General features: G+C 37.1%; 1 protein-coding gene and 1 pseudogene across 3 annotated transcripts in view; one reads left to right on the forward strand and one right to left on the reverse strand.

Moving 5' to 3' along the window:
* Window positions 1-5102: 5102 nt before the first annotated feature.
* Window positions 5103-7490, forward strand: LOC121482400 (annotated as a pseudogene).
* A 4736-nt stretch (window positions 7491-12226) lies between these two features.
* The window catches only part of ABCB7 (ATP binding cassette subfamily B member 7), a 164544-nt gene continuing 157585 nt past the window's right edge, over window positions 12227-19185 (reverse strand). For all 3 annotated transcript variants that reach the window (XM_041741120.1, XM_041741121.1, XM_041741119.1), the window contains one exon: window positions 12227-13492. In XM_041741120.1, the coding sequence (XP_041597054.1) occupies window positions 13277-13492 (216 nt within the window). In that variant the 3' untranslated portion in view covers window positions 12227-13276. The remainder of the gene's footprint in view (window positions 13493-19185) is intronic.

Consider the following 19185-nt stretch of genomic DNA (forward strand, 5'->3'; position numbering starts at 1 on the left):
TTGTCATGCAGTAGGCATTAATTAAGCAATGTCAGTTGTGCAAGGCTTAATTAGTCTCTTAGTTACTATGTGTGCCTATCCAGCCAATTTATGATAGTTTACCCATAAATTGATTTGGTGGCTTTATTTCTAGTATGTAATAAATAATTTTTGGATTTAAAGAGCTAACCCCATCTATTTAAAATACTGAATTATTTTTTTCTATAATCACTGAGTGATAAATCTCAAAATGATGTTGCAATTAAACTGGTATCATATTATTATATAAAAATGGTGAGAGAAGGCAAGATGGTGGAAGAGTAGGGGGTCCTCATTTCACCTGGTCCCCCAAATTTACCTAGATAACTATCAAGCCATCCTGAACATCTGTGAATTCAATCTGATATGTAAAGAAAGAACAGTTGGAATACTACAAATAGAAGAGAGATCACTTCTTACAAGAGAGGCATGGCCTACAGGGAACAAAGACCTCACAGGGCAAACAGCTTATACTGATCCTGGCCACCTGGCGAGGGGTGGGGCATGTCTGCCCAGGCACAGACACCTGAAAATCAGTGCAGCAGGGCCCTCTCCCAGAAGAACAGCTGGAAGAAAAAGGGAAGAGCAAGTTTATTGACGAAACAGGACTGGAAACCTGCAGGACTAGGGGAAAATAATATATAGAAATCAAGGCTTTTTCCTTATGATGCTTTTATCTTTCAGGTTAAAAACTTTCAATATTCTTTCTTTTTTACTGTCTTAAATACAATATTTTATCAATTTGTCATTTTTAAGTTTTTTCTTTTATTGACTTTCATATTTTACAATTCTATGTTATAGATATATTCTTAATTTTCAGCTTCTTTCACCATATTCAATTTAATTTTTGTGTATGTATTGTTTTTCTTTGTTTTGTTTATAATTTTGGAATTTAGTACTTTCTAACATATAAACCAAAATACACTCAGAACCAAGTGGATTGCTGTGTTGGTCTACCCTGTGAGATTATATTCTCTCTCCAACATTTCCTCCTCCATCCATTTTAGTTTGTTTTTCATTTTTGTTGTCTTCTTTCATTTATTTTTCTGGTCCTTGACCTGTTCAGAATTTTCTACTGTGTATTTTGTTTGGGTCATGGTTGATATTTTTGACTCTGTTTACTCATACTGGCATTCCGCACTGGACAAAATGACTACAAGGAAAAATTCACCACAAAAGAAAGTATCAGAGGTAATAATCTCTGCCATAGATTTAATGGATATGTATTTAAGTAAGAATATGATGGAGACAGAATTTAGGATTACAATTATAAAATTACCAATGAGTCTTGGAAAAAGCATAAATGATGCAAGAGAATCTCCTACTGCAGAAATGAGATCTAATTCTGGGAAATCAACAAGGGGTAGTGGAAAGGGAGATGGGCGGAGGGATGGGGTGACTGGGTGAAGGGCACTGAGGGGGGCACTTGACGGGATGAGCACCGGGTGTAATGATATATGTTGGCAAATCTAACTCCAATAAAAAATATACAAAAAATAGTAGAATACTATACTTCAACATTCTACTCTCAGAAAAGGACAGATATTTTAAGCAGGGCTTTGAATGACACACTGGACCAAATGGACTTCACAGACATATACAGAACATTCTAATGCAACAGAATACACATTCTTCTCCAGTGCATGTGGGTCTTTCTCCAGAATAGACCACATATTGAGTCACAAATCAGGTCTCAACCAGTACAAAAAGACTGGGATTTTCTCTGCATATTTTCAGACCACAATGCTTTCAAACTAGAACTCAATCCCAAGAAGAAATTTTGAAAGAACTCAAACACTCGGAGTTTAAAGACCACCCTGTTTAAAAATGAATGGGTCAACCAGGAATTTACATAAGAATTAAAAAGTTTCATGAAACTAATGAAAATGAAAGCACAACTGTTCAAATTCTTTGGGATACTGCCAAGGTGGTCCTAAGGGGGAAAATACATCTCAACACAAGCTGCCCTCAAAAAAGTAGAAAAAACTCAAATATAAAAACTTACCTTACGCCTTAAGGAACTGGAGAAAGAACAACCTATAAAGTCAAACCCAGCAGAAGAAGAGAAATAATAATGATTAGGGTATAACTCAATGAAATAGAGACCAGAAGCTCTGTAGAACAGATCAATGAAGCCAGGAACTGGTTCTTTGAGAGAATTAATAAGACAGATAAACCCTTAGGCAGACTTATTTTTAAAAAAAGAGAGAAAATACTCAGATTAATAAAAGCATGAAGGAAAGAGGGGACATCACAAACAATACTAAGGAAATACAAATAATTTTAAGAATGTATTATGAGGGATCCCTGGGTGGCGCAGCGGTTTAGCGCCTGCCTTTGGCCCAGGGCGCGATCCTGGAGACCCGGGATCGAATCCCACGTCGGGCTCCCGGTGCATGGAGCCTGCTTCTCCCTCTGCCTATGTCTCTGCCTCTCTCTCGCTCTCTCTGTGACTATCATAAATAAATAAAAATTAAAAAATAAATAAATAAAATAAAAATAAAAATGATTTAAAAAAAAAATGTATTATGAGCAGCTATATGCCAACACATTAGGTAATCTGGGAGAAATGGATGCATTCCTGGAACCTATAAATTACCAAAACTGAAACAGGAAGAAATAGAAAACTGTAACAGGCCAATAACCAACAAGAAAATTAAAGCAGTCATCAAAAGTCTCCCAAGAAACAAAATTCTAGGGCCAGATGGCTTCCCAGGGAAATTCTACCAAACATTTAAAGAAGAAATAATACCTATTCTACTAAAGTTATTTCAAAGGATAGAAATGGAATACTTCCAAACTCTTTCTATCAGGCCAGCATTACCTTTCATCCCAAAACCAAAGACTCCATTGATAAGGAGAATTATAGACCAATATCCAAGATTTGTAAAGAATTTATCAATCCCAAGCCCCACCAATCAAACAATCCAGTCAAGAAATGGGCAGAAGACATGAACAGACATTTCTTCAAAGAAGACCTACACATGGCCAACAAGCACATGAAAAAATGCTCCACATTACTTGTCATCAGGGAAATACAAATCAAAATCACAATGATGTATCACTTTAAACTGGTGAGAATGGCTAAATTTAACAAGACAGGAAACAACAAATTTTGGCGAGGATATAGAGAAAGGGGAACCCTCTTGCCCTGTTGGTAGGAATGCAAGCCAGTGCAGCCACTCTGGAAAACAATGTATATTTTCCTCAAGAAGTTAAAAATAGAGCTACACTTTGACCCAGCAATTGCACTACTGGGTATTTACCCCAAATATATAGATGTAATGAAACAATGGGATTCCTGCACCCCAATGTCCATAGCAGCAATGTCCACAATAGCCAAACTGTGGAAGGAGCCATTATGTCCTTCGAGAGATGAACAGAGAGGATGTGATATATATATATACATATATATATGTATGTGTATATATATATGTATATATGTATATGTATATATATGTGTGTGTATATATATATATATATATATATATATATATATATATATATATAGAGAGAGAGAGAGAGAGAGAGAGAGAGAGAGAGAGAATGGAATATTACTCAGCCATCAGAAAAGGATAAATATCCATAATTTACATCGATGTGAATGGAACTGGAGGGTATTATGCTGAGTGAAATAAATCCGTCGGAGAAAGATAAGTATCGTATGGTTTCACTCACACGTGGAATATAAGAAACAGTGAAAGGGACCATAAGGGAAGTGGGGCAAACTGAGTGGGTTAAAATTAGAAAGAAAGACAAACCATGAGAGGCTCCTAGCTCTGGGAAACAAATAAAGGATTGCAGAGGGGTATGAGGGTGAGGGAATGGGGTTACTGGGTGATGAGCATTAAGGAGGGCACTTGATGGGATGAGCACTGGGTGTTATACTATATTTTGGCAAGTTGAATTTAAATTAAAAAAATTTAAACTATCTAAAATGATGTCACATGAGATACAATAGGATGAATTATTAACATCTATAATGCTAAGAGAAATAGTTTTCATCATATTTTAATTTACAGTTTTTCCAGTATATTTGGAGTATAGTCCTCCCTTCCTTGAGTCGCAAACTCCCCTAAGATGTCTGCTTCAAGGTGAAAATGATTTTGAGCATCTTTAGAAATGGTTGGAGCAGTTAAGAATTTAGAAAGTGATTCTTCGGAGCACCTGGTTGGCTCAGTTGGTTAAGTGTCTGCCTTTGGCTCAGGTTGTGATCCTAGAGTCCTGGGATAAAGCCCACCATTGGGCTGCCTGCTCTGTGGGGAGTCTGCTTCTCCCTCTACCTCTGCTCATCTTCCTGCTTCTCAAATGATAAATCTTTTTTAAAAAGTGATTCTTCAAAAAAAAAAGTGATTCTTCTTCTATTTCACCAATTGTAATCCAATGATCCATCTCTTAATATAGGAAAAACAGAAGTAAAACTTTTAGTACAGAATATTATTAAAATCTAAAATAAGTTTTAGATAAAATGTAAACATTTAGAAGTTTTTGAAAAAATTTATGTGCTATAAGTGTAAAACACACACAAAAAATCAAATGTACATTATGTGTCTCCACAAAGGCATTAAGGAACCTGTAGAATTTTAAAGTAGGTATTTGGTAAATAATAAGATTACAGAGATTATTGAAGGTAAAGATAGATAGCCAGTATGAAAACAATAGAAGTAATGAGAACAAATGGAGTCATTTGTATATATATGAACATACTCATATTTATGCCCTATACACAAGAAAATATCAATTACTGTCAGAATAATAATGTCATAAATAATATAGCCTTTAGGAAATAGTATATACTTGTAAAAAATGAGTGTGGATGGGATCCCTGGGTGGCGCAGCGGTTTGGCGCCTGCCTTTGGCCCAGGGCGCGATCCTGGAGACCCGGGATCGAATCCCACGTCAGGCTCCCGGTGGGAGAAGCATGGAGCCTGCTTCTCCCTCTGCCTGTGTCTCTGCCTCTCTCTCTCTCTCTCTCTCTGTGACTATCATAAATAAAAAAAAAATGAGTGTGGAAAAAGCAAGTGTCTTAATATAAGTATATAAACTGATTTGGACTCACAGACTTAAAAGAGTCTCAGGAACCCCTAGATTCCACTATGCAAACATTTCATCTAGACTTCCCACTTTCCAATATGACATGGAACTATTCAATAAATTTCTGCATGGTTTTTTACTGGCAAGATGAAGAAAAATTAGAATGGGTGACCTTATGTTATTTTATTGTCTTCATCTTGTATTAAGTGGATCTGTTCCAATGTAACATTTTGATCCCTTTAATATTTTAAGTATATTTCTTCAGGTACTTAGTTGTTGTTCTAGAGCTTACAATATCCATTCTTACCTCTCAGAATTTACTTCATATTTGCACTGATTTGTTCCAGTAAATTATATAACCTTTATTCCTATATAGCTCCTTTCCATACCACTTTTTTGTACTACTGTTATATGTATTACATTTGTTATTCATATGCATATATATGTATATATATTAAACTCAACAATACATAGTTAAAACTATTAGTTTATATGATCTTATATCTTTCAAAAACACCTAAGGGCAGGTGTATATTCATAGAGTTTTGTTAATTTTAATCATCATATGTCCCATTTCTAGCTCCCTTCATTTGTTCTTGTGTATTCTGGATATCATCTGGTTTCATTTCCAAGAATTACTTTCATTACTACAAGACTTTTTTTCCACTCCCAACAGAAGAATACATATTGCTACACAGGACTGCTTTCTAAGTCAACTTCAATGAAATTAAAAAAATTTCTTGCTCTCCTTGCATTTGGCAGCAGAATGTCTCATAGGAAATTCTCTGCTCCCAGGCATGGGTCCCTGGGCTTCTTGCCCTAGAAACACAGTAGCTGGCACCATGGGAAGGTGAAGAGCTTCCCCAAGGATGAATCTTCCAAACCTATCTACCTCACAGCCTTCCTGGGCTACAAGGCTAGCATGACTCACATTGTGTGAGAGGTCAACAGGCCAGGATCCAAAGTGAACAAGAAGGAGATTGTGGAGGATGTGACCATTGTGGAAACACCATCCATGGTCGTTATGGGCATCATGGGCTATGAAGAAACCCCTTGAGGCCTCTGTACTTTGAAGACCATCCTTGCTAAGCACAACCATGATGAGTGCAAAAAGCACTTCTATAACAACTGGCATAAGTGTAAGAAGGCCTTCAACCAAATAGGTAGGATGCAAGTGGTAGGATGATGATGCCAAGCATCATCATGTTGAGAACGACTTCAACAGCATGAAGAAGTACTACCAAATCATCCACATCATCACCCGCTCCCAGATGCCCCTGCTTCCTCTATTCCAAAAGAAAGCCCACCCCATGGAGATCCAGGTGAATAGAGGCACAGTGGTTGAAAAGCTGGACTGGGCCCTTGAGAACATGGAACAGCATGTGCCTGTGAACCAAGTGTTTGGGCAAGATGAGTAGATGTCATTAGTGTTACCAAGGGCAAAGGTTACAAAGGTCACCAGCCACTGGCACATCAAGATACCCTGCAAGACCTACCAGAGACTGTGCATGGTGGGCTGTATTGGGGCATGGCATCCTGCCCAAGTGGCTCCATGGCATGGGCTGGACAGAAAAGCTACCATCACTGCACGGAGATCAACAAGAATATCTACAAGATTGGTCAGGGCTACCTCGTCAATAATGGCAAACTAATCAAGAACAATGCTTCCACTGATTATGATGTCTGACAAGAGTATCAACCCTCTGAGTTGGCTTTGTCAACTACGGTGAAATGACCAATGACTTTGTCATGCTGAATGGCTGTTTAGTGAGAAACAAGAAACAAGTGTTTACTCTCCACAAGTCATTGTTGGTGCAGATCAAGTGGCAGGACATGGAGATAATTGACCTTAAGTTCATTGACACCACCTCCAGGTTTGGCCATGACTGATTCCAGATTGTGGAGGATAAGAAAGCATTCATAGGATCACTTATGAAAGACCAAACTGCAAATGAAGGAGCTTAATGTCAGAAGCAGATTGTACAACTGATGGGATCTCAATAATTATTTTCCAGTGGAAAATGTAAGTTCTTCTAAAAGAAAGAAGAAACATGCAATTATACTTTTATTAAGTATCTACACAAGAGACTTTATTGGTGCTCTGTTTTATGTATTTGAATTACCGTCTGGTGTCACCTGCTTTTTGCCTGAATAATTTCCTTTGTATTTTTGTATTTCTTGTAACAAAGATTTACTAGTAATGCATTTTCTTTTTACTTACATCTTTATCTCACTTTCATTTCTGATAGTTTTGGATATAATATTCTTGGTTGACAGTTTTTTAATTTCAGCAATTTGAATATGTGATCCCTTTGTCTTCTGGTTTTTACTTTTGTAGTATATTTTTTTATTGGAGTTTGATTTGCCAACATATAGTATAACACCCAATGCTCATCCTGTCAAGTGCCCCCCTCAGTGCCCATCACCCAGTCACCTCCTGACCACCTCCCCTTCCAATACCCTTTGTTTGTTTCCCAGAGTTAGGAGTCTCTCATGCTTTTACTGTTTCTTATAAGAAACTTCACCTGTTAATTATATTGGGGTTTCCTTGTATGTGAGGAGTCATTTTTCTTATTGATTTTACAATTTTCTACTTATCTTTAGCTTTGAACATCTGTTTTTCCTAATTGGTGTTTGTGGAGCTTTTTTGATGTGTAATGTTTTTCATCAAATTTAGATGTTTCCATCCATCTCTTTGAATATTTTTTTCTGCTCCTTTCCTCTCCTCTGCTACTTACTTTATGAATACATTGGTATTTGTAATGGTGTTCCACATTTCTCTTGAGGATATTTCTCATTTTTATCTCTGTTCTTCAGACTTCATTCTCTCCACTGGTCTATCTTCAAGTTTGTATATTCTTTTCTTTGGCCAGCTCAAATACACTATTGAGCTCCTCTAGTAAATTTCTCATTTCAGTTACTGTACTTAACTACAGAATTTCCATTTGGTTCTTTTAAAATGATTTATATTTCTTTATTGATAAATCGTTGTATGCTACATCTACCATCTGGGCTCCTTAAGGCCGCATTTACTGCCTGTTTCTCCTGTGTATGCATGACACTGCTTCTTTGCATTTCTTATAATCTTTTGTTATAAAGTGGACATTTTATAATAGTATCTTAAAGCAACTCTGGATAATGATCCTCCTCCTCCAAGGGCTCAGTATTTTCTTGGTTATTTCCCTTGCAGTGTGCAGCCTGATGTTATCTATTTTATCTAGTCACCTAAGGGTTGTCTCTGGGTGGGCATAATGCACTTACTGGCAAGATTTACCCTTTACCAATGGATGTGTATGCACTTAGAGGCTGCTTTATGTCAGGGAGCTTTCTTTTGACCCATATTCAGCCAAGAACTAGTAACTGGGAGGTTCCTTTTCTGTCCCAGGAGGGCACAGTTTTAGACATATACATAGTCTTCCAGATTGCCAAGGAGTGTGATTTTATTTTTATGCCTATATCCCTAATAGTCACCTCTAGATCAGAACACTTTATTGTTGTGTTTGGTCAAGTTCCTTGTACCAGAAAAGCTTTTGCTCTGTGTTCATGGGTCTGCACGTACTGGGAAATGCTTTTAAGTGTGCCACATGTTCTGCTCTAATTGTCCTGAGTAGGTGCCGACCAGCACATGTACACAGTCTTTCCAATCCCGAGAGTTGACTGTGCTCCCAGGAGGTCTCTTTTTGGTTCCCTCTTGATTTCTCTTTATTAAAATTCTGGCTGCTCTGCTGCTTCGCTTGTACCAGCTTTTCCTAATTGCTCCCCATCAAGATCTCCATTGTTTTGACAATGTCCATAGGGACAGAGTTCACCATGCTGTTTCAAATGAAGTCAGTCCCCTAGACAGAGTGGTGGAATTCTTTGTCCTCATTGCATACCTTCCCACTTAAAAAGAACCTGTGCACCACTGAACTGAACCTGAAGGAAGGGGCCCAGAGTAAAACCTCCTGTTTAATTAGAACAGGAGCCCTCCTGAGTGGGCACTGGAGCACGGTGTCAGTCCTTCTCAGTTTTCCTCTCCTTGAGTGAAACATCCAAACTTTGAGTCAGGTAGGGTGGAAAAAAATCAAGGCCTCAGTATTATCAGCCTACACAAAGAATAGAGCTTCCACTAAAAGAATGGGGCAGCCCCGGTGGCTCAGGGGTTTAGCGCTGCCTTTGGCCCTGGGTGGGATCCTGGAGACCTGGGATCGAGTCCCATGTTGAGCTCCCTGCATGGAGCCTGCTTCTGCCTGTGTCTCTGCCTCTTTCTCTATGTCTCTCATGCATAAATAAATAAATAAAATATTAAAAAAAGAATGTAGGCTAAAGGGTGGAAGGTTACTAGTACTCTTGGCTGTGTCTGTGGAATAAATTTCTGCAATAAGAGTTGGGGGGAAAGAAATACAAGGCAGCTGAAACCACAGATCCAGGATGGGAGGTGGGGAGAGGAGCCCTAACATCTTCACCACATCTGCCTAGAATAGTGTACCCAAGATATAGCTTCTGTAACACAGACTGGTTATGCTAGAGGATATGCAGGTAATTCTTCAAATGCCACAGACTCCTGCTATTCTGATATTTAATAGGTTTTCTTGAATCAATGTTTTTCTAATTGCTATATGCTCTTTGGACAATTTCTAAAGACTTTAAATTATTGTTTTAAAAACATAATTTCAAACAGTTGTTTTGGTGGAGAGGGTCTACTGAGCTCACTTCAACATTCTCGAAGTCTTAGCCTTCAATATTTTAAACCTAACTTCTGAGCAGAAATATACAGCAAAAAGAGAAATGGAGTAGGTGTCAAGAGCCAGGGTTTTCATTCCGACTTGGCTCCTAGCAAGCTCAGTAACTTCTCCTGAAATTCAGTTTCCTTATGAGGAAACTGTATTAAAGACCTCTATATTCCTTCCAACTCTAAAAATCCTATGATTTTATGAAGTAGAAATGGAATAGAAAGTAATCAGTGAAAAACATTGGTGTGCAGCTGTGTGAGAACAGGAAATATAAAAACAATCCACTGCCTTTTTAAACCAAAATGTTCCAACTTTTTAATTAGAACAGGCACTTCATTTCCAACTCTACTTAATCAAAATGCTAGTTTTGCATGCTTTGCAGTCAAAAATTTCTCTACCCCAAAGGTTTCCTCCCTAATCATTAGAACTGAAAAACTTGGGGCAACAGAGAGCTGCCTTTCACTGATTGGTCATCAAAAATGTGACAGCTGAATGAAAGTACCATAATTTCCTATCATTTTACCCATATTATGAACTCTGCAAGCGATTACTTTCTCTGAGACAATTCCAAGTTTTCACCTTCTTTTTTTATTTTTTTTAAAGATTTTATTTATTTATTCATGAGAAACATAGAGAGAAAGGCAGAGACATAGAGGGAAAAGCAGGCTCTTCGCAGGGAGCCTGATGTGGGACTCGATCTCTGGACTGGGATCACGATCTGTGCTAAAAGCAGACGTTCAACTGGTGACTCTGGACTGGGATCACGATCTGTGCTAAAAGCAGACGTTCAACTGGTGAGACACCCAGGCGTCCCAAGTTTTCACCTTCTGCATAAGGATCTAAGGCCATACTTCCAGAGTGTCTACTAATTATCCATACTTACTCTGAAGGTGTGAAGGACAAAATATCAGTTCTCCCTATGCAATGCAGAAAAAGAGTTGTTTCAATGGGCCACCCATTTCTAACAAACACATATTGTTTATTTAGTAATAGTTATCTGCATAAATTGCTGTAACAATAAAAACACTGAGGTAAAGAGCCTCCCTTGCTGAGTCATTTTGTCTTAACTAATCAGTTTTAACCAGCTTATTTGACTTAATATTGTCATTTACTATACAGTTTACATTCAAAATATATATACTCAAAGCAGGGGGAAAGGGGATTTTCTATAATTTAAGAAAGCTGCCAATGCAACTATATTTAAAAGTTTTCGACTACTAATCCACAACAGAATATCCAATGATAAAGGTACAAGGTATATATGAATTATGAATTTACATTGGCAAAAGTTGCTACTCACTGACACATCCAGCAATTAGGAAGGATGACAGTGAGATGACAATATAGACAGTGATTCGGGAACAAGAATTCATATAATCTTTAAATATCTTGTCCTTAAAGCAAAACTTATTTTTACTTATTATCTGTTCATTTATGAGAGAAAGAGAGAGAGGGTGGGGGAGTTGGTGGGGGAAGGGCAGGAGAGAATCTTAAGCTGGTTAAACCAACTTATTTAAGAGAGAGAGAGAGAGAGAGAATTTGAATGTGCAGGGGAAGGGTGGGGGACAGGCAGAGGGAGTGAGAGAATCTTAAGCAGGTTCTATGCCCAGCTTAGAGCCTGATGCAGGGCTTGATCTCATGATTCTAAAATCATAATTGAACTGAAATCCAGAGTTGAGCGCTTAAGAGAGTGAGCCACTCAGGTGTCCCTCAAAACTTATTTTTAAACTAGCCATTTGTGCAAACTTATCTTTGTCAACATCTAAGGGAAAAGGCAAAATATTTATCTTAAGGTGTATAAAAGGTGCAAATCCCTGTAGAGGAAAAGTAAATGCATACTCTGAGTTTGTCCAAATGCCTAGGCCTCTTTATAATTCTCACAGCTGACCCTCAGACTTTAACTGTTGAAAAATTTCCAAATCTGATCCCAAATTACCCTGGTTTCAATTTAATTTTTGTAAACTGGGATTCCTGTAGAAAGAAAATATACAGTCTTTAAAATGGATGAGAAAACCGTATCATCTTGCTCCATTTTCAGAGCCCATATTCTAAAACTGTAGCTTATTCATCCCAATCCATTAAAAAAATTATGTTTCAACATTGATTTAAAAATTTATACTAAAGCCTCTTATGTGAATATGTAATATTGTAATGTAAAATTATTATTATAATAAATGCCCCTTTTCCTGACATTTTCTTCTGAGTGAATCATCCTAGGAAGCTTTTCTTTTGTTTTGCCTATTGTTTTACTGTATCTTAATAAGAGAAAAATATTTAAGGCTTACTTAATGGCCCTTATAATTGTGTTTTTCAGGTAATTCAAGTTTTTATTAGCTGAAAATACTGGTTAATGACCACATGATCCAGTGGTCTAGAGACCACCTCTAATCATATGAAAATTATAAAATAAGCTTCTTCAAAAAGAAGCTATTCAAATTGGAAAAGAGAGGAGCTTCTCAGTGAACATATAACAACGTTTTATTAATTATTTAGCAGGTAAAACTTGTTTTGTTTGGGCTCTTCCTTGTTATCTCACACTTAAATGAACTCATTAAATTACTGAAAAAGGAAGGGAAAACCTTGTAATAAATTCTAACATGTCAACACTGATTAAAGTCTCAATCATCTAGAGTATATATATATAATCTTCTCTTATTTACCTCAAGGTCATTAATAATTTTTAAGTGGTTGTTACTTTAAATACATATATGAACATGTGCATACACACACATATATATATGCATGCATACATTCCATTTAGTTGTTTCTTTATATAACTTCAGACAGGAAAAGCACTATAGTTAAGATGGAAATAGAAGAACAATTAACTTTTTAAGCTTTTTAGATCATTCCCAGTAGGACAACTGTCAAATTACATCAGGGTGTTAAGTGTTTAAAGAGAAAACTATAAATTTTGGTCCAAAATAAAAGCAGTAAATCATTTTGATGAAAAAATAAAATTCCAACAATAGAAATGCTGGTTAATGATGAAGAACATTCTACATACATACATGAAAATTAAGGCTTTTCCTCCAAAAGATATACAATTGCAAATGCTTTAAAAAAACGAAAGAGTTGCTATTATTAAAGTATGTGAGTGGGGAGAGAGGAGGAGAAACAATGAATTTTTACTGTCCTTTTTTTTAAGAAATGGATACTTTCCATCTCAATTGTCAACATAAAGCAGATTTAAAAAACTATTAAAATTTGGAATCCAGTGTAATTCATCTGGTTATAGATATCAAATGGCTATCAGGCCTCAAAAATAGAAATGGGGAAAAGTGAAATGGTAACAAAAACTATGCTTAGGGAACAACTAAGGCAGTAACAAGAAAATAATCTGGGGCTAAATACAGACCTCACATTAAATATTGTGAAAGATGTAAAACTCAAACTCCTTTTCAAATAAATCTCACCTAAAAGAAGGATTATAGAAAATGGGAATGTATGTTTTTTTTAATAAAACAATTCTGCTTCAGTGCAAATGTGTCAAAAAAAATGTCTCATACAACTTAGCAGGAACAGTTTCCACAGCCTTTTACACTGTTGACAATTTCTTCTTGTAGTTTCTTCCTTTCCTCCTCTTTGGACACATTTTCTTTCTTTGCATCCCATGTGGGGTTACCATGGTTCTGCACACGGCTACTCTGTGTATGCCACATTTCTGAATAGATACTGCCAGGGTTTGCAAGCAAGCCATGGTGGGTACCACGTTCAGCTATCTTACCCTAAAAAGTAAAAGCAAGAGAAACAAAGAAAAAAGTCATATAACTAGCATAATAACTTAAAACACATAATTTCTAACTATGGACTCTGAAGGATTTGCATTCATTTAGTGCCTCTCCAAATTCCTCAACCATAGTACAAGTGGGAAAAATTGAGGTAGGAATGCTTTTTTTACTGTTAAACTATTAGTCCAGTGAACAAACAAAAAGCTGTGAAATCCCACACACTGTAAACCATTTCACTTAAAAGAAATAAAATTTTAAAGTTTTATTTTTAATTTTGAAAGACAAAAGGGTGAAAAATTTTAAAGGTGATTGTAACTGATAAATATTTAATCAAAAGCACTATTATCTATTAAAGGGACTTAAAAATAATACCCTGAAATCCTGACATATACTTTAAAATAAGTTTTCTCCTGAAAAGCTTACTTCTTTCAGTAGCTATTTTTGTTAACAATGGATATTAAACTTAACTTTGGAGATGTGGTATAGATTCCAAACTCTTATCTACAATTAATTTGTCTCTTGACAGCTACTGCTTAACATGCTGGGAGACAAAAGGAATTTTGTCACTTTTACTGGTACTCCCACTTATAGGACTTTTACAAATATACCCTTAAGCAAAACAACTAAAATTTGTTTCCACATCTGAGTGGTTAATTTAAGGCTCCTCTTTCATTGCTAGCTAGGCAGCTTAAAAATGAACTATTTTGCTCAGCTATTTAATTCTTCTGGATTGTAAAGAGTGTAGTTCTCAATCTTGGCATGTATGGACCACTTAATTGGCACAAAACTCCCCATGGATTACATATTTCATATTTTTCTATTTAACACTGTCAAAAACAAACAAAATAAAATCCTCAGTGAAAACTTCATCAAAAGCTACTAGAAAAAAAAGAATTAGTTTTGTGGAAATACCAATGAAATAAATCACAAATAATTATCATCACTTAATATTATACTTATAATAATATTAATACTACTATAATAAGTACTCATTACTCACTCCAGATACTGAATCAGTCTTTTATTCAAATTAATTACATTTGAATTAATAAGTAGTAAAAACGTATAAAATATATTTTAAATTACTTTTATTTGTATAAAGCACAAATGTATAGATCTTAAAAACTTAAGATTAAAAAGCTTATAATAAAAAGGTCTTTCGTCTTCTCCTTCATGCTTGACCATCTCTTTCCTATTCTCAAATGCATAGCTATTTCTTCTGGTATTTACACATACACATATGTATTAGCACAAGTGTTGATATTTATTGTTTTCCTTATTATGACCATGTAAAGCATTATCTGTTGAGTCAAGTAGGTACTAAAATTTTATATATTTTTTCTTTTGAGGACCATTTGAATGGTAAATGGTATTCCAACCTTTTGTTTTCAGGCTGGAGGTGTCCTTATGTCTAAAATGATTCTCTTGTAAGCAGCAGATAGATGGGTCTTGCTTTTTTATCCAGTCTGAAACCCTGCGCTTTTTCATCGGGTCATTAAGCCCATTCACGTTCAGTTACTACTGAAAGATATGAATTTAGTGTCATCATGATACCTATTCAGTCCCTGTTTTTGTGGATTGTTTCCTTGGACTTCCTCTTTCTCTTACAGAGTCCCCCTTAATATTTTTTGCATAGCTGTTTAGGTGGCTACATATTCTTTCAGTTTCTGCTTATCTTGGAAGCTCTTTATGTCTCCTTCTGTTCTGAATGAGAACCTTGCTGGATATAGTATTCTTGGCTGCAGGTTCTTCTCATTTGGGACCCTGAATATATCCTTCCAGCCCTTTCTGGCATGCCAGGTCTCTGTGGAGAGGTCTGCTGTTACCCTAATACTCCTCCCCATAAAAGTCAGGGATTTCTTGTCTCTTGCTGCTTTAAGGATCTTCTCTTTATCTTTGGAATTTGCAAGCTTCACTATTAAATGTTGAGGTGTTGAACAGTTTTTATTGATTTTAGGGGGGGAATCTATCTCCTGGATCTGAATGCTTGTTTCCCTTCCCACTTTATTTTTTTTATTTATTTTTTTTAAATTTTTATTTATTTATGATAGTCACAGAGAGAGAGAGAGAGAGGCAGAGACACAGGCAGAGGGAGAAGCAGGCTCCATGCACTGGGAGCCTAATGTGGGATTCGATCCCGGGTCTCCAGGATCGCGCCCTGGGCCAAAGGCAGGCGCCAAACCGCTGCGCCACCCAGGGATCCCTCCCTTCCCACTTTAGGGAAGTTCTCAGCTATGATTTGTTCAAATACATATTCTGGACATCTGTCCCTTTTGGCACCCTCGGGAACCCCAATTAAATGTAGGTTTTTCTTCCTCAGGCTGTCATTTATTTCCCTTAATCTATCCTCGTGGTCTTTTAATTGTGTCTTTTTTTCCTCAGTTTTCCTCTTTGCCATCAACTTGTCTTCTATGTCACTCACTCGTTCTTCTACCTCGTTAGCCCTTGTCATTAGGACCTCCAGTTTGGATTGCATCTCATTTGATTGATTTTTAATTTCTGCCTGATTAGATCTAAATTCTGCAGTCATGAAGTCTCTTGAGTCCTGTATGCTTATTTCTAGAGCCACCAGTAGCTTTATAATAGTGCCTCTGAATTGGCTTTCTGACATTGAATAGTTATCCAAATTTTGTAACTCTGTGGGAGAGAGGACTGTTTCTGATTCTTTCTTTTGAGGTCAGTTTTTCCTTCTAGTCATTTTGCTCAGTGTAGAGTGGCCAAAACAAGTTATACTGGAAAAAGGAGAAAAATAGAAAAAAGGAAAAAAAAGGGGGGGGGGGACAAACAAAACAAAAAACAAGGGGGAATATTCTCTGATTCTATATACTGTAAATCCCTCCACTTCCCCTGGAACTTTCCAGTACTGCTTGGTCAATAACTTGCTTTTCCCCTGTCCTTCCAGTGGGTCTTCTGAGGGAGGGGCCTACTGTGCTGATTCTCAGGTGTGTACACCTGGGGGAGCTTCTCAGTCCCCTGCCAGGTGCACGGCTCAGTGGGAGCTGTTTATCCTGTGAGGCCCCTGCTCAGCCACAGGTACAAGGTGACACCAGGAGGAACAACAGTGGCGGCGGCCAGCTCTCCAGCCCTAGGGTCAGCTCCCGCAGTAACTACCGCAGCTCCCAGTCCACAGGGGCCTGGATGCTCCACCGGCGGAGGACGCTGATCTGCATAGTTCAGGGCCGCCAGGCAGCAGGAGCGTCCTTGCTGTCCTGTGTCCTCTCGGCCTCTGCCTGTCCCAGGGGGAGCATCGGATCTTGGGCTGTGTCCCCAGCGCCCTGGGCTCCAGGGCCTGCACCGCTAGAATCGCGCTCCTCCGCCGCAGGCCCTCCACACGGAGCTGCCCCCCGAGCTGCTCCCGGGCCGAGGGGGCTCGCGCTCCAGCCCTTTAGGGAGCTCAGCTAGTGGTGTGTGGCGCACTCTCCCCTGGGGCGCAGTTTCTTTGTTAGTGCCCCTGGGAGCCTGAGGTCATCCCTGTCCCTCCTGGGATCCTGCCCGACTGGACTCTTCTCTCTGTAGCATTCCAGCTCTTCTCTTTAAATCTCAGACCGAATTCGTAGGTTTTCAGGATGATTTGAAAATGATCTAGGTAAGTTGGTGGGCACAGGTGACTTGGGGACCCTACTCTTCCACCATCTTGCCCTGCCTCCTATATATATTTTTTGTCATAAAAGTTTTAATTCTTCCTGGACTTAGTAATTGCCTTGTTTTTTTCATTTTCTTAGTTTTCTATGTCACTATTGGTAATTCTCGCTAAACTTTCTTCCAGAATTATGAAGCCCATCTGAATATTATTTTTCTCATTATCATATTAGGTAATCTATTAGTTCAATCCCCTCATGATCAACTCCCCTTTGAGGTATTCTTCTTATAACTTTTAAGGTTGTTTTATTTATCTTCAACTCTGAAATTTTATGATAATGTGTTGTGATGTATGTATCTTTTCCTTTCCATTAATCGTGCTGGGTACTTGGTAGACCCTTTCAATCTGGAAACTCATGCTTCTCCTAGTTTAGCAACTGCCACAGACACTTTTTCCCACTTCACCCTCTCTCTAAATTTACACTTTTTGCTAATTCATTTGAGAATTAGTTACAGACATCATTACATTTCATTCCTAAATATTTCATTAGTATGTATTTCCTAAAAACAAGAATACTTTCATACTGACTAGAATACAAATGTTATCACACCAAAGAAATTTATAAAACACATAGTCCATAGTCAGATTTCACCCACTGTCCCTTTATATACATATTTTTCCACCCAGAATCCAATCATGATCAGTACACTGAATTTATAAGTTTCCTAGTCTGTGTAGGTATGTGTGACACTGACACTTCTAAAATGTCCAGGTATATTTTTTTAAAAAAATGCCATTTAAGTTGTTTTGTTTAGTTGCTCCTGCTTATTAGATCCATGCTAAACATTTTTGGTAGAAATACAATATAGGTGATGCGCCCTAGTGTGTCAGATCAGGTGGTACACAATGTTGCTTTGCACCAGAATTAATAATATTAAGTTTGATCATTTGGTTAAGGGAGTGTACCAGACTTCTCTATTTTAAGGATACTTTTTCTCTTTGAAATTAATAAGTAAAAGTCTATAGGTTACATTTTGAAACTGTGTAAATATCCCATTTCCCAATAATTTCTCACCATATAGTTTTAGCAACCAATGATGATCGTTACCTGCAATCATTATTACAATGGTAGTTGCAAAATATGATTTTCAAAATTTTATCATTCCTTTCCAAGTGCTGACATCCTTCTTAAGGAAGAGCTTTCCCTTTCCCCATACTTTTGCATTGTTGTGAAATTATAGCATAATTTCTTACTGAAAATGTTGTAATTCGTAAGTATTATTTTTTTTTATGTTCAAATTATCCTACATTGGGCCAGTGGGAGCCAACGCAAAATAGTTCTTGTGTCCTTGTGATAAGTATTCATTACTTTACTCACTCCAGATACTGAATCAGTGTTTTATTCAAAGAATTTTGGTTTCTTTTAGTGAGGAATAATATTTAGTACTCAAGATCTACATGCTAGTTATACTTATTACTATTGGGATTTCGATGCTTCCAGGCCTTTCTGGTGAAAAGTTAGGGACTTCTTTATAATCCTTATAATCTTGAATTCATACTGATAATTCTGTTCCAATGTAATGTCACAAGGTTGCTCCTCTTTTTCTCCTGTTCCATATTTTTATCTTTCTGTTTTACAACATTGATATACTTGTGCATATGCTCACACTTAAAATATACCAAAAAAACCAGTTTAAAACAGTCTACTCCCATAGTACTACTACTAATAAAATTAGGTTCAAATTTTGATTTATTTTTGTCCTTAATTCCACTAAAGGTAAATAATCAGAGTAAAATGTTCAACAGTTACTTGGACTGTTTTCTTTCTGTATGCTTGTTATCAATTTGTTATGCAGTTAGTTTCACTTCCTTATGGTTGTAATCACTTTTTGTTTTTCCCCATCCTTGCTGATTTTCAAAACTTTTAATATATAAAAATATTATCATGGTTCAAAAATAAAAATAATATAAAAATAGAGGAGCTAAGGTGGTAGAGTAATAGGAGAACTGTAGGCTTGCTGCATGCCTCAAACACAGCTAGATAAATATCAAATCATTCGGAATACCCAAGAAATCAATCTGAAGACTGACAGAACAAAGTACACAACTA

Source organism: Vulpes lagopus, chromosome X (genome assembly GCF_018345385.1).
Source record: "Vulpes lagopus strain Blue_001 chromosome X, ASM1834538v1, whole genome shotgun sequence".
Lineage (NCBI taxonomy): Eukaryota > Metazoa > Chordata > Mammalia > Carnivora > Canidae > Vulpes > Vulpes lagopus.